Source organism: Oncorhynchus keta, unplaced genomic scaffold, assembly GCF_023373465.1.
Source record: "Oncorhynchus keta strain PuntledgeMale-10-30-2019 unplaced genomic scaffold, Oket_V2 Un_contig_5888_pilon_pilon, whole genome shotgun sequence".
NCBI lineage: Eukaryota > Metazoa > Chordata > Actinopteri > Salmoniformes > Salmonidae > Oncorhynchus > Oncorhynchus keta.
The window spans coordinates 23,045-35,093 of record NW_026288566.1 but is presented as its reverse complement, the minus strand read 5'-3'; the positions used below and the strand labels follow the sequence as shown (position 1 = coordinate 35,093).

Below are 12,049 nucleotides of genomic sequence, written 5' to 3'. Positions count from 1 at the left end.
TCACCGATGAGACGTGAAATTCAAAAAAAAGGATCACGGCGAATCCAACACCGCTTTGTTATTAATGAAGTTGTATGCGATATTTTTTTAACCTGGTACTTTTATTTTTGAAAGTCGTACTTCGGTTGTCACATATTTTGATATTTTAATGTACACTATTCGTAACGAAGTTGAGTCCGTGGCCTGAAGAAGAAGAACGACATGTCTACAAAGAAACTGGCGAAGTAAGTAACGTTGGCTAGCTTTCTAGCTAAACTATATCTGGACAACCATACTAGCCGAGAAACAATGTAATTCAAATGTCGATTTGCCATGATTCTCATAAATGTGTTTTAGCGCTCCCATGAACATAAATGTGGTCCTTCTGTAGCACAGTTGCATGGCGCTTTAACGCCAGGGTAGTTTCTTCCCGGGACCAATACGTAGTGTTTGACTAAGTCGCTTTGGATAAAAGCCCATGAACATAAATGTACAACGAGTAATATTCACAGTAGCAGAGGATGACAAAACTGATAGGATGATGTCTTCCATAAAACAACAGACAATTGGGGTTCGTGAGGAAACGCAGTCAGTCATCAACTGGACAGAAGAAACCACTAACATCTAGTAAGAGTCTTTTCAAATGCCCTACATGTTTGGTTTTCTGCTTCAATCGATGTGACATCTCGTTCAACTAACATCACTTTTGACTTTCTACTTTCCAGATCAAATATTCCCATATCTGATTGTCATCGACTTCGAATCCACATGCTGGAGAGAGAGGAACAGCTATGGGCAGGAGATTAGTAAGTATACACTACTTTACTCTGACAGTATGTGTGGTAAAATCATACCTACATACTGTAACCATTGCACTTTTTATTGTCCTCCCCCTTGCCTCCCCCTACTCTCCTTGCCTCCCCCTACTCTCCTTGCCTCCCCCTCCCCTCCTCCCCCTGGTCTCCTCCTTGCCTCCCCTCTCCCTCTCCCCTTGCCTCCCCCGCCCCCTTCTCTCCCCCTTGCCTCCCCCCCCCTTGCCCCCTCCCCTCCTCCCCCCTCTTTCCCCCTTGCCCCCCTCCTCACCCTTGCCCCCCTCCCCCTCTCTCTCCCCTTGCCCCTCTCTCCTCCCCTCCCCTGCCTCCCCTCCCCCTCTCTCCCCCTTGCCCCCCCCCCCTCCCCCCTCCCCCTCTCCCCCCCCTCTCCCTCCTCCCCTCCCCTCTCTCCCCCTTGCCCCCCTCTCCCCCCCTTGCCCCCCCTCTCTCCCCCTTCCCTCCCCCCCTCTCTCCCCCTTGCCTCCCCCCCCCTCTCTCCCCTTGCCTCCCCATCTAGTTGAGTTTCCTGCTGTTCTCCTGAACACCTCTACAGGCCAGGTGGAGTCAGAGTTCCATACGTACGTTCAGCCGCAGGAGCACCCCGTACTGTCTGACTTCTGCACCGAGCTCACTGGAATCACACAGGTATTCACACACACACACACACACACACACACACACACACACACACACACACACACACACACACACACACACACACACACACACACACACACACACACACACACACATCCTTCTTCCCTGTGGCCTGTTCAACAGGATGGTAACAGTCAGAATATTTTAAGCATGAGCCAACATCCGTGTGTGTTAGAAAACCTTTTGTTTCTCTTCTATAGAAACAGGTGGAGGCCGGGGTTCCCCTCCTCACTCTGTTATTAATTTTGTTTACAGCAACAGGTGGAGGCTGGGGTTCCCCTCCTCACTCTGTTATTCATGTTGTTTACAGCAACAGGTGGAGACCGGGGTTCCCCTCCTCACTCTGTTATTCATTTTGTTTACAGCAACAGGTGGAGGCTGGGGTTCCCCTCCTCACTCTGTTATTCATTTTGTTTACAGTAACAGGTGGAGTTATTAATTTTGTTTACAGTAACAGGTGGTTCCCCTCCTCACTCTGTTATTCATTTTGTTTACAGCAACAGGTGGAGGCCGGGGTTCCCCTCCTCACTCTGTTATTCATTTTGTTTACAGTAACAGGTGGAGGCTGGGGTTCCCCTCCTCACTCTGTTATTCATTTTGTTTACAGTAACAGGTGGAGGCCGGGGTTCCCCTCCTCACTCTGTTATTCATTTTGTTTACAGCAACAGGTGGAGGCCGGGGTTCCCCTCCTCACTCTGTTATTCATTTTGTTTACAGCAACAGGTGGAGGCCGGGGTTCCCCTCCTCACTCTGTTATTCATTTTGTTTACAGTAACAGGTGGAGGCCGGGGTTCCCCTCCTCACTCTGTTATTCATTTTGTTTACAGCAACAGGTGGAGGCTGGGGTTCCCCTCCTCATCTGTTATTCATTTTGTTTACAGCAACAGGTGGAGGCTGGGGTTCTCCCACTGGCTTTTGTTTACAGACTCTGGAGGCACCAGTTATTCATTTTGTTTACAGCAACAGGTGGAGGTCATCTGTCTGTCTCCCCAGGGAACACCAGGGACCAGGGCTCCAGTCGCAGAGCAGCGCCCCTGTGCCTTCGTCACCTGGTCAGGTATTGTAGCTTAGGATAGGAAAGGTTACCTGGGTCACCTTCAAATGGGAAGAAATGTTTTGATACGAAAATCAGAAATTCTTATTTCCCTCCCTTTCTCTGTAGGTCCATGACTCATATGACTATATACTGCCTTTCTCTGTAGGTCCAGGACTCGTATGACTATATACTGCCTTTAGACTATATACTGCCTTTCTCTGTGGGTCCAGGACTCATATGACTATATACTGCCTTTAGACTATATACTGCCTTTCTCTGTAGGTCCAGGACTCGTATGACTATATACTGCCTTTAGACTATATACTGCCTTTCTCTGTAGGTCCAGGACTCGTATGACTATATACTGCCTTTCTCTGTAGGTCCAGGACTCATATGACTATATACTGCCTTTCTCTGTAGGTCCAGGACTCATATGACTATATACTGCCTTTCTCTGTGGAGGCTCTGTAGGTCCAGGACTCATATGACTATATACTGCCTTTCTCTGTAGGTCCAGGACTCATGACTGACTATATACTGCCTTTCTCTGTAGGTCCAGGACTCCAGGACTCATATGACTATATACTGCCTTTCTCTGTAGGTCCAGGACTCATGATCTGACTGCCTTTATATATACTGCCTTTCTCTGTAGGTCCAGGACTCGTATGACTATATACTGCCTTTCGACTATATACTGCCTTTCTCTGTAGGTCCATGACTCATATCTGACTATATACTGCCTTTCGACTATATACTGCCTTTCTCTGTTGGTCCTGGACTCATATCTGACTATATACTGCCTTTCGACGATATACTGCCTTTCTCTGTAGGTCCAGGACTCATATGACTATATACTGCCTTTCTCTGTGGGTCCAGGACTCATATCTGACTATATACTGCCTTTCTCTGTGGGCCCAGGACTCATATCTGACTATATACTGCCTTTCTCTGTAGGTCCATGACTCATATCTGACTATATACTGCCTTTCTCTGTGGGTCCAGGACTCATATGACTATATACTGCCTTTCTCTGTAGGTCCAGGACTCGTATGACTATATACTGCCTTTCTCTGTAGGTCCAGGACTCATATCTATATACTGCCTATATACTGCCTTTCTCTGTAGGTCCAGGACTCATATGCCTTTCTCTGACTATATACTGCCCAGGACTTTCTCTGTGGTCCAGGACTCATATCTGACTATATACTGCCTTTCTCTGTAGGTCCAGGACTCATATGACTATATACTGCCTTTCTCTGTAGGTCCACTGCCTTTCTCTGTAGGTCCACTGCCTTTCTCTGTAGGTCCAGGACTCATATGACTATATACTGCCTTTCTCTGTAGGTCCAGGACTCATATCTGACTATATACTGCCTTTCGACTATATACTGCCTTTCTCTGTAGGTCCAGGACTCATATGACTATATACTGCCTTTCGACTATATACTGCCTTTCTCTGTAGGTCCAGGACTCATATGACTATATACTGCCTTTCTCTGTAGATACTGCCAGGCTCCTATATACTGGTAGGTCCACTCATACTATATACTGACTTTATATACTGCCTTTCTCTGGTCCAGGTCCAGGACTCATATACTGACTATATACTGCCTTTCTCTGTAGGTCCAGGACTCATATGACTATATACTGCCTTTCTCTGTGGGTCCAGGACTCATATGACTATATACTGCCTTTCGACTATATACTGCCTTTCTCTGTAGGCCCAGGACTCATATCTGACTATATACTGCCTTTTTCTGTAGGTCCATGACTCATATCTGACTATATACTGCCTTTCCAGTGGATTCTTTGTTAAGGTTTAGAGAAAATCAGGACATTTGCACACTTTAGTACAGTCTCAAACATTTAGTGGGGATAACCCTGTTCAACTTGATTATCTGTGTTGTATTGTTTCAGACTGGGACCTGGGGGTGTGTCTGCTGTATGAGTGTAATACGGAAGCAGGACTCCACAAACCTGCTGTTCTGAATAGCTGGATAGACCTGAGAGCTACGTACAGAGTAGGTGGTGTGGGGTATCTGTGTGTGTGTGTGTGTCTGTGTACTGTGTGTGTGTGTGTGTGTGTGTGTGTGTGTGTGTCTCTTAACCCAGTCTTGTGTGTGTGTGTGTGTGTGTGTGTGTGTGTGTGTGTGTGTGTGTGTGTGTGTGTGTGTGTGTGTGTGTTACTCTTAACCCAGTCTAACTTGTCTGTGTGTCTCTCTCAGCTGTTCTACAACAGAAAACCCAAGGGACTGAATGGAGCTTTACAGGATCTAGGGATACAGTTCTCTGGCCGGGAGCACTCAGGTACACACAGACCAAAAACATCTCTCTGTTATCATTTATAGTGCTGAAAATTAACAGAAATTTGTGTTGTTTTTATTTTAAAAACAACTTATTGACTGACGTTGGTTCAATTATTTAAATTCCATTTAGGTTTTTAAATTTCGTTTCTGTGAGCTCAATGTGTAGTTTCTATGGAGATGCGTCAGATCCGGCCTGAACTGCGTGATGTCGTAGTTTCCAACAGGCCAATATGCCACATAGTTTAGCGCATACAATGTGTTAATTAACTACAATAACCATAATCCATTGCTCTACTTGTCCGGTCTGTTTTATTTTATGCCTGCTACGAAAGAGGCTGAAGAGAGCAGCTGTTGCTTCACGAGCTAAGTGATTAGTTGGTAATCAGCAGTCAGAAAGGTATGCCTTATTTACTTTGAGGAACTACAAAAATATTGATTTTTGTCAGACAGCATAGGCAGCAGCTCTATAGAGATCAACCAAATGTTAAATACGCAACAACTGAAATATATTTTATTAGAGTGAAGTGAATAAATGGTTAATAGGTGATGATCAGTAACGGGCACTAGTGGCTGGCTGGCTGGCTAGCTAGCTATTAGCATTCTCAGCACTAGTGGCTGGTTATGACTCATAGCACTAGTGGCTGGCTGTGGCTGGCTAGCTATTAGCATTCTCAGCACTAGTGGCTGGCTGGCTGGCTAGCTAGCTATAAGCATTCTCAGCACTAGTGGCTGGCTGGCTAGCTATGAGCATTCTCAGCATTAGTGGCTGGCTGGCTATATGAGCATTCTCAGCACTAGTGGCTGGCTGGCTAGCTATGAGCATTCTCAGCACTAGTGGCTGGCTTACAAATTGGTGCTACACCAGCACTATGGCTGGCTAGCATTCTCAGCATTAGTGGCTGGCTGGCTATAAGCATTCTCAGCATTAGTGGCTGGCTAGCTATAAGCATTCTCAGCATTAGTGGCTGGCTGGCTATGAGCATTCTCAGCACAAGTGGCTGGCTGGCTATGAGCATTCTCAGCACAAGTGGCTGGCTAGCTATGAGCATTCTCAGCACTAGTGGCTGGCTAGCTATGAGCATTCTCAGCACAAGTGGCTGGCTAGCTAGCACATACATTTAAGCATTTCAGCACTCACATTCTCAGCACTAGTGGCTGGCTAGCTAGCTGAGCATTCTCAGCACTAGTGGCTGGCTAGTATTAGCATTCTCAGCACTAGTGGCTGGCTAGCTAGCTATTAGCATTCTCAGCACTAGTGGCTGGCTAGCTAGCTATATTCTCAGCACTAATGGCATTCTCAGCACTCAGCATTAGTGGCTGGCTGGCTAGCTATAAGCATTCTCAGCATTAGTGGCTGGCTAGCTATAAGCATTCTCAGCACTAGTGGCTGGCTAGCTATAAGCATTCTCAGCACTAGTGGCTGGCTGGCTATGAGCATTCTCAGCACTAGTGGCTGGCTGGCTATGAGCATTCTCAGCACAAGTGGCTGGCTGGCTATGAGCATTCTCAGCACAAGTGGCTGGCTAGCTATGAGCATTCTCAGCACTAGTGGCTGGCTAGCTATGAGCATTCTCAGCACAAGTGGCTGGCTAGCTAGCTATGAGCATTCTCAGCACTCGTTGCTCATAGCTAGCTAGCTATAAGCATTCTCAGCACTAGTGGCTGGCTGGCTAGCTATAAGCATTCTCAGCATTAGTGGCTGGCTAGCTATGAGCATTCTCAGCACTAGTGGCTGGCTAGCTAGCTATTCAAAGCCGCATTCTCAGCACTATTGGCTGCTAGCTAGCAATGAGCATTCTCAGCACTAGTGGCAGGCTAGCTAAGTATTAGCATTCTCAGCACTAGTGGCTGGCTAGCTAGCTATTAGCATTCTCAGCACTAGTGGCTGGCTAGCTAGCTAGAGCATTCTCAGCACTAGTGGCTGGCTAGCTAGCTAGCCGCATTCTCAGCACTAGTGGCTGGCTAGCTAGCCATGAGCATTCTCAGCACTAGTGGCAGGCTAGCTAAGTATTAGCATTCTCAGCACTAGTGGCTGGCTAGCTGGCTAGCTATGCTAGCCAGCATTCTCAGCACTAGTGGCTGGCTGGCTGGCTAGCACGATGAGCATTCTCAGCACTAGTGGCTGGCTAGCTAGCCATTAGCATTCTCAGCACTAGTGGCTGGCTGGCTAGCCATGGCTGGCTGGCTAGCTATAAGCATTCTCAGCACTAGTGGCTGGCTAGCTAGCTATAAGCATTCTCAGCACTAGTGGCTGGCTAGCTAGCTATAAGCATTCTCAGCACTAGTGGCTGGCTAGCTAGCTATAAGCATTCTCAGCACTAGTGGCTGGCTAGCTATAAGCATTCTCAGCACTAGTGGCTGGCTAGCTAGCATTCTCAGCATTCTCAGCACTAGTGGCTGGCTGGCTAGCTATGAGCATTCTCAGCACTAGTGGCTGGCTAGCTAAGCTATTAGCATTCTCAGCACTCGTGGCTGGCTAGCTAAGTATTAGCATTCTCAGCACTAGTGGCTGGCTAGCTATGTATTAGCATTCTCAGCACTCGTGGCTGGCTAGCTAGGTATTAGCATTCTCAGCACTAGTGGCTGGCTAGCTAAGTATTAGCATTCTCAGCACTAGTGGCTGGCTAGCTAAGTATTAGCATTCTCAGCACTAGTGGCTGGCTAGCTAGCTATTAGCATTCTCAGCACTAGTGGCTGGCTAGCTAGCCATGAGCATTCTCAGCACTAGTGGCTGGCTAGCTAGCCTCATGTGGCTGCATTCTCAGCACTAGTGGCTGGCTAGCTAGCCATGAGCATTCTCAGCACTAGTGGCTGGCTAGCTAGCCATGAGCATTCTCAGCACTAGTGGCTGGCTAGGCTAGCCATGAGCATTCTCAGCACTAGTGGCTGGCTGGCTAGCTATAAGCATTCTCAGCACTAGTGGCTGGCTAGCTAAGTATTAGCATTCTCAGCACTAGTGGCTGGCTAGCTATAAGCATTCTCAGCATTAGTGGCTGGCTAGCTAGCTATAAGCATTCTCAGCATTAGTGGCTGGCTGGCTAGCTATAAGCATTCTCAGCATTAGTGGCTGGCTAGCTATAAGCATTCTCAGCACTAGTGGCTGGCTAGCTAGCTATAAGCATTCTCAGCACTAGTGGCTGGCTAGCTAGCTATAAGCATTCTCAGCACTAGTGGCTGGCTAGCTATGAGCATTCTCAGCATTAGTGGCTGGCTGGCTAGCATTCTCAGCACTATGGCTAGCTATTTCTCAGCACTAGTGGCTGGCTAGCTATGTATTAGCATTCTCAGCACTAGTGGCTGGCTAGCTATGTATTAGCATTCTCAGCACTAGTGGCTGGCTGCTAAGCCATGAGCATTCTCAGCACTAGTGGCTGGCTAGCTAGCCATGAGCATTCTCAGCACTAGTGGCTGGCTAGCTAGCCATGAGCATTCTCAGCACTAGTGGCTGGCTAGCTAGCCATGAGCATTCTCAGCACTAGTGGCTGGCTAGCTAGCTATAAGCATTCTCAGCACTAGTCATTTAATAACATTAGGATCGAAACACACACAACTCCAGTCATCATTGTCAGTTACTGTGAATAATATACATATTGTTTGAAGGTCTGGATGAAGCCCATAAGTTACAATGAATAATATTCATATAAAACAACGTGAATATTTCACTTAAGCATTTTTGAAAATCTAGACACAAAAATATTTTTTGTTGAATGTTATTTGCAGGTCTGGACGACGCCCGTAACACTGCCCACCTGGCCTGGAAGATGATGAGGGATGGCTCTGTGATGAAGATTACACGCAGTCTGGAGAGGGTGAGTGGCTCCCTGACAAACCCCCACTCCTACACCCCCAGTACTAACAACCCCACCGTGCTGACGACCCCTGGACTACTGTACTACGCCCCTAAAGACTCACCCAGTGGCGAACTACATCGAACCCTTGGATTTCTGTCAACGCCCCAGAACACCCACTCCTCCTCCCGTAAAGACTTACGCAGGTGACCCCCCACCCCCCGTTCCATACACACCTGGGTTGTATTCATTAGTGCAAACTGTAGTGAAACATTTTGCCGTGTAAAAGGTTTTGCAATGATTAGTTTCTTATTGGAGTTTCCAGTTTTGTTTCATTTAGTTTCTAGTGAATATTAGTTTTGTTTCATTTAGTTTCTAGTGAATATTACTCTCTGTTTACTGGACTGACTATCCATAAAGTTGGTTAAAAATGTTTTGGGGATTTGGGCCTCGTGAGTGGCGCAGCGGTCTCAGGCACTGCTTCGCAGTGCTAAAGGTGTCACTACAGACATGGGTTCGATCCCAGGTTGTTTCACAACCGGCCATGATCGGGAGTTCCATAGGGCAGCGCACAATCGGCCCGGGGAGGGTTTGGCCGTGGGGTGGGCTTTACTTGGCTCATCGCACTCTAGTGACTCCTTGTGGCGGGCCGGGCACCTGCAGTCTGACCTCGGTCGTCAGTTGATGTGGGTGGCTTCTGGGTTAAGTGGGCGGGTGTTAAGAAGCGGGGGTCGGTGGGTCATGCTTTGGAGGACGCATGACTCGACCTTCGCCTCCCGAGCCCTTTGGGGAGTTTCAACGACGAGACAAGATCGGAATCACAACAATGGGGAGAAAAAGGAAAGAAAAATAAGAAATTATAATGTATTGATTTATTTTACTTTGTTTACCTCTTAGGCACCTTTGAAGACCAAACCCCTGTTTGGAAATGGGAATGTGCCAGGGGATGGTTGTCCTGGCAACAAGAGGGATAACAAAACCACTATCAAAAACCCCTCCAAGACGACAGAGAGCGGCGGCCATCTTGAAAATCGACCCAACAGCAAGCCAGTTAGCAACACGGACGTTGTTGAGACACGACCCAAGCCTTCAGACAACATGGTTCCCAACACAGAGGTGAACTCCAACTTAACTGCTGAACCTGTTCAGTATCAGAGTATTGTCTCACCAAAGACCCTTCTCAATGGTCTGACCACTCCAATGTGTGGTGGTGGTGGTAGCAGAACAGGTAGAATAGGAGCCATACGGTCCGTTTCCTCTCCTATGACTTTCAATATCCCCTCTCCTCATCACTACAACAACAGCCTCGTTCTGGTCTCCACCACTGTGAATTGCATTACCCATCTAGCCCAGCCAGACCCGACACATGACCCGGAAACAGGAAGTATGGAGGAGGACGTGCCTATCTCGTGCGGTTCGTATGACGACGTCGTATTGGAGGAGGACTGGGATGTCACGGTTGGTGACGAGGCTTCTGTTGCTGATGTGTACACAGAGAACCAGAGGTTTGAGGTGGATGATAACTCTGTTTATGGGAGGACCTTGCTGTGTCCAAGCCCAGTACATTCAAATCCTGGTAGAGGTCCAACCAACAGTAGGCCTAGATCCAATACCACCAACACGCCCTGCCAACATCTGACGAGCCTGGTACACAAGACCGATACTAGAACATCCTCCAGTAACTTGGTGTCTTTGAAGGCTGGGACAACAAGGACCTACAACACCTCTGCACCCAACAGTCTGTCCACTTCCTCTTTTGTCACACCCAGACCCGTTACCCCTGGCTCAAACCTCTCAGATACACGGTCAATACTGAACATGGAAACGTCAAACTCCTTTGTGATTGAGAAGAACAACAAGAACGACTCGAGAACATCCTCCAGTTCTGCAAAAGCTGTGACAACGAGGATATACAACACCTCTGGGTCAAACAGTTCATGCAGTTTCTCCTTCGACAAACCCAGACTTGTTACCCATGATTCCAACCGCTCAGCTACACGGTCAAGACCGCAAACGGCAACCTCGAACAACTCCTTTGTGATCTACAAGGACAAGCCAAGAGCCTCAAATACCTCTTCCACATCCAATACCTCAACAGCATCCAATCATTCCTTTGTCAAACCCAGACCAGGCCTCCAGAACTCCAACCTCCATGCTACACGGTCAAGACCTCTCGCAACAAAAAACCCTGGTAACTCCTTCGCACCCATGTCCTCTACTACAAACCTTCCCAATCCTTCCGTCACTAGACCCAAACCAGTGACCACCAGCAGTGACTCTAACCTCTCTGCTTCAAAGACACCAAACGGCTCTGCATCCAGTCTTTCCTTTGCCAGGCCCGGCCCTGTCGTCCATAACCCCGACCCATCCACTTCACGTTCAAGGCTGCACGCAGAGACGCCAAACACATCTTTCACGATCCACAAGTACTCCTCTTGCCTCTCCTCTGTCGCTCGTCCTTCTGTCGGTGGATCGTTCTCCGTCCTCTCCTCGTCCGTTAACCGCTCCTCACTCCCGCCGACCCGCAGCACCAAGATCACGGCCCCGCTGTGCGACTGCGGGCGGCGAGCCAAGCGTCTAACGGTGTGTAACGGCGGCCCGAACCAAGGCCGAGCATTCTACTGCTGTACGGTGCGTAAACACGGCCCCGGGGGGACCAGGAAGGGATGTGAGTTATTTAAGTGGGAGTCTGCTCTCCTCCAGGCTATATCACCAGCCTCCGCTGCCAACTCCATCGCTCTGCATTTTGGTCTCAACTCCAGTGTTGTTCGTCCCCTGTCGTCGTCTAGGACGAGATATCAGTTAGCTTGAGGTCATAGGGAGACTCTCAACAGCATTTCCTTCTCATCCAATGGGTTTGGAGAGGACATAAGGAATCAAGGAAATGCAATTGAGATTCTCCTCACAAAGGTGTCATATTTTAAACTGTACTCTATGTATGATGCGTTGTTGTATTTTTTTTGTATATGATTTATGTCCGCATACTAAATCTGGTGCATTCATTCACCAATATCCTGTACAGTTTCTAAATAGAATCTTATCTTCCATAATGTGAGATGACATGATGTCATAATGAAATGTAAAATACCTTTTTTTTTAGGTCGGCACTGTCACAATAAAAGATGTCATGAACTGTATTTACATGGGTTCTAATTGTTGTGAAATGTAACAGTTGAGGTCGGAACCAAAAATGGACATTTTATAAAAATGTTTTGTGTTCTGACATAAGGACGGAATTGCAAATTGTCCCTCTTGTCGCCCTGTACTAGAGCCGCCAATATTTTACATGCGCAACAATAGTGAAAATCGGCAGTTCGTCTTCAAAATGAACTGTGAATTATGAGTGAGAAAGTTAGTGGGTCAAAGATCTAACCCCCCCCAAGACATGCTAATATCTCCTGTTATTGTAATGGTGAGAGGTTAGCATGTCTTGGGGGTATGATATATGATGCTAACCTCCCCTGTTATTGT

At 47.6% G+C, this 12,049-nt stretch overlaps 1 protein-coding gene across 1 annotated transcript; it reads left to right on the top strand.

The window, feature by feature from the left end:
• The first annotated feature begins 76 nt into the window (after window positions 1-76).
• Window positions 77-11,715, top strand: LOC118370790 (ERI1 exoribonuclease 2-like). The gene is made up of 10 exons (XM_052510553.1): window positions 77-224; window positions 542-606; window positions 705-785; window positions 1,309-1,436; window positions 2,276-2,335; window positions 2,442-2,505; window positions 4,402-4,505; window positions 4,710-4,791; window positions 8,511-8,599; window positions 9,476-11,715. The coding sequence occupies exons 1-10, from the start codon at window positions 202-204 to the stop codon at window positions 11,387-11,389; spliced, it is 2,610 nt and encodes an 869-aa protein (XP_052366513.1). The 5' UTR covers window positions 77-201; the 3' UTR covers window positions 11,390-11,715.
• The last annotated feature ends 334 nt before the right edge of the window (window positions 11,716-12,049 follow it).

Bases quoted from the DNA above. Each gene is read 5' to 3' on its own strand.
- LOC118370790 (XM_052510553.1), top strand. From the start codon at position 202: ATGTCTACAAAGAAACTGGCGAA. The intron at 607-704 runs GTAAGAGTCTTT...TCTACTTTCCAG, and splicing joins GAAGAAACCACTAACATCTA to ATCAAATATTCCCATATCTG. The intron at 4,506-4,709 runs GTAGGTGGTGTG...TGTCTCTCTCAG, and splicing joins ACCTGAGAGCTACGTACAGA to CTGTTCTACAACAGAAAACC.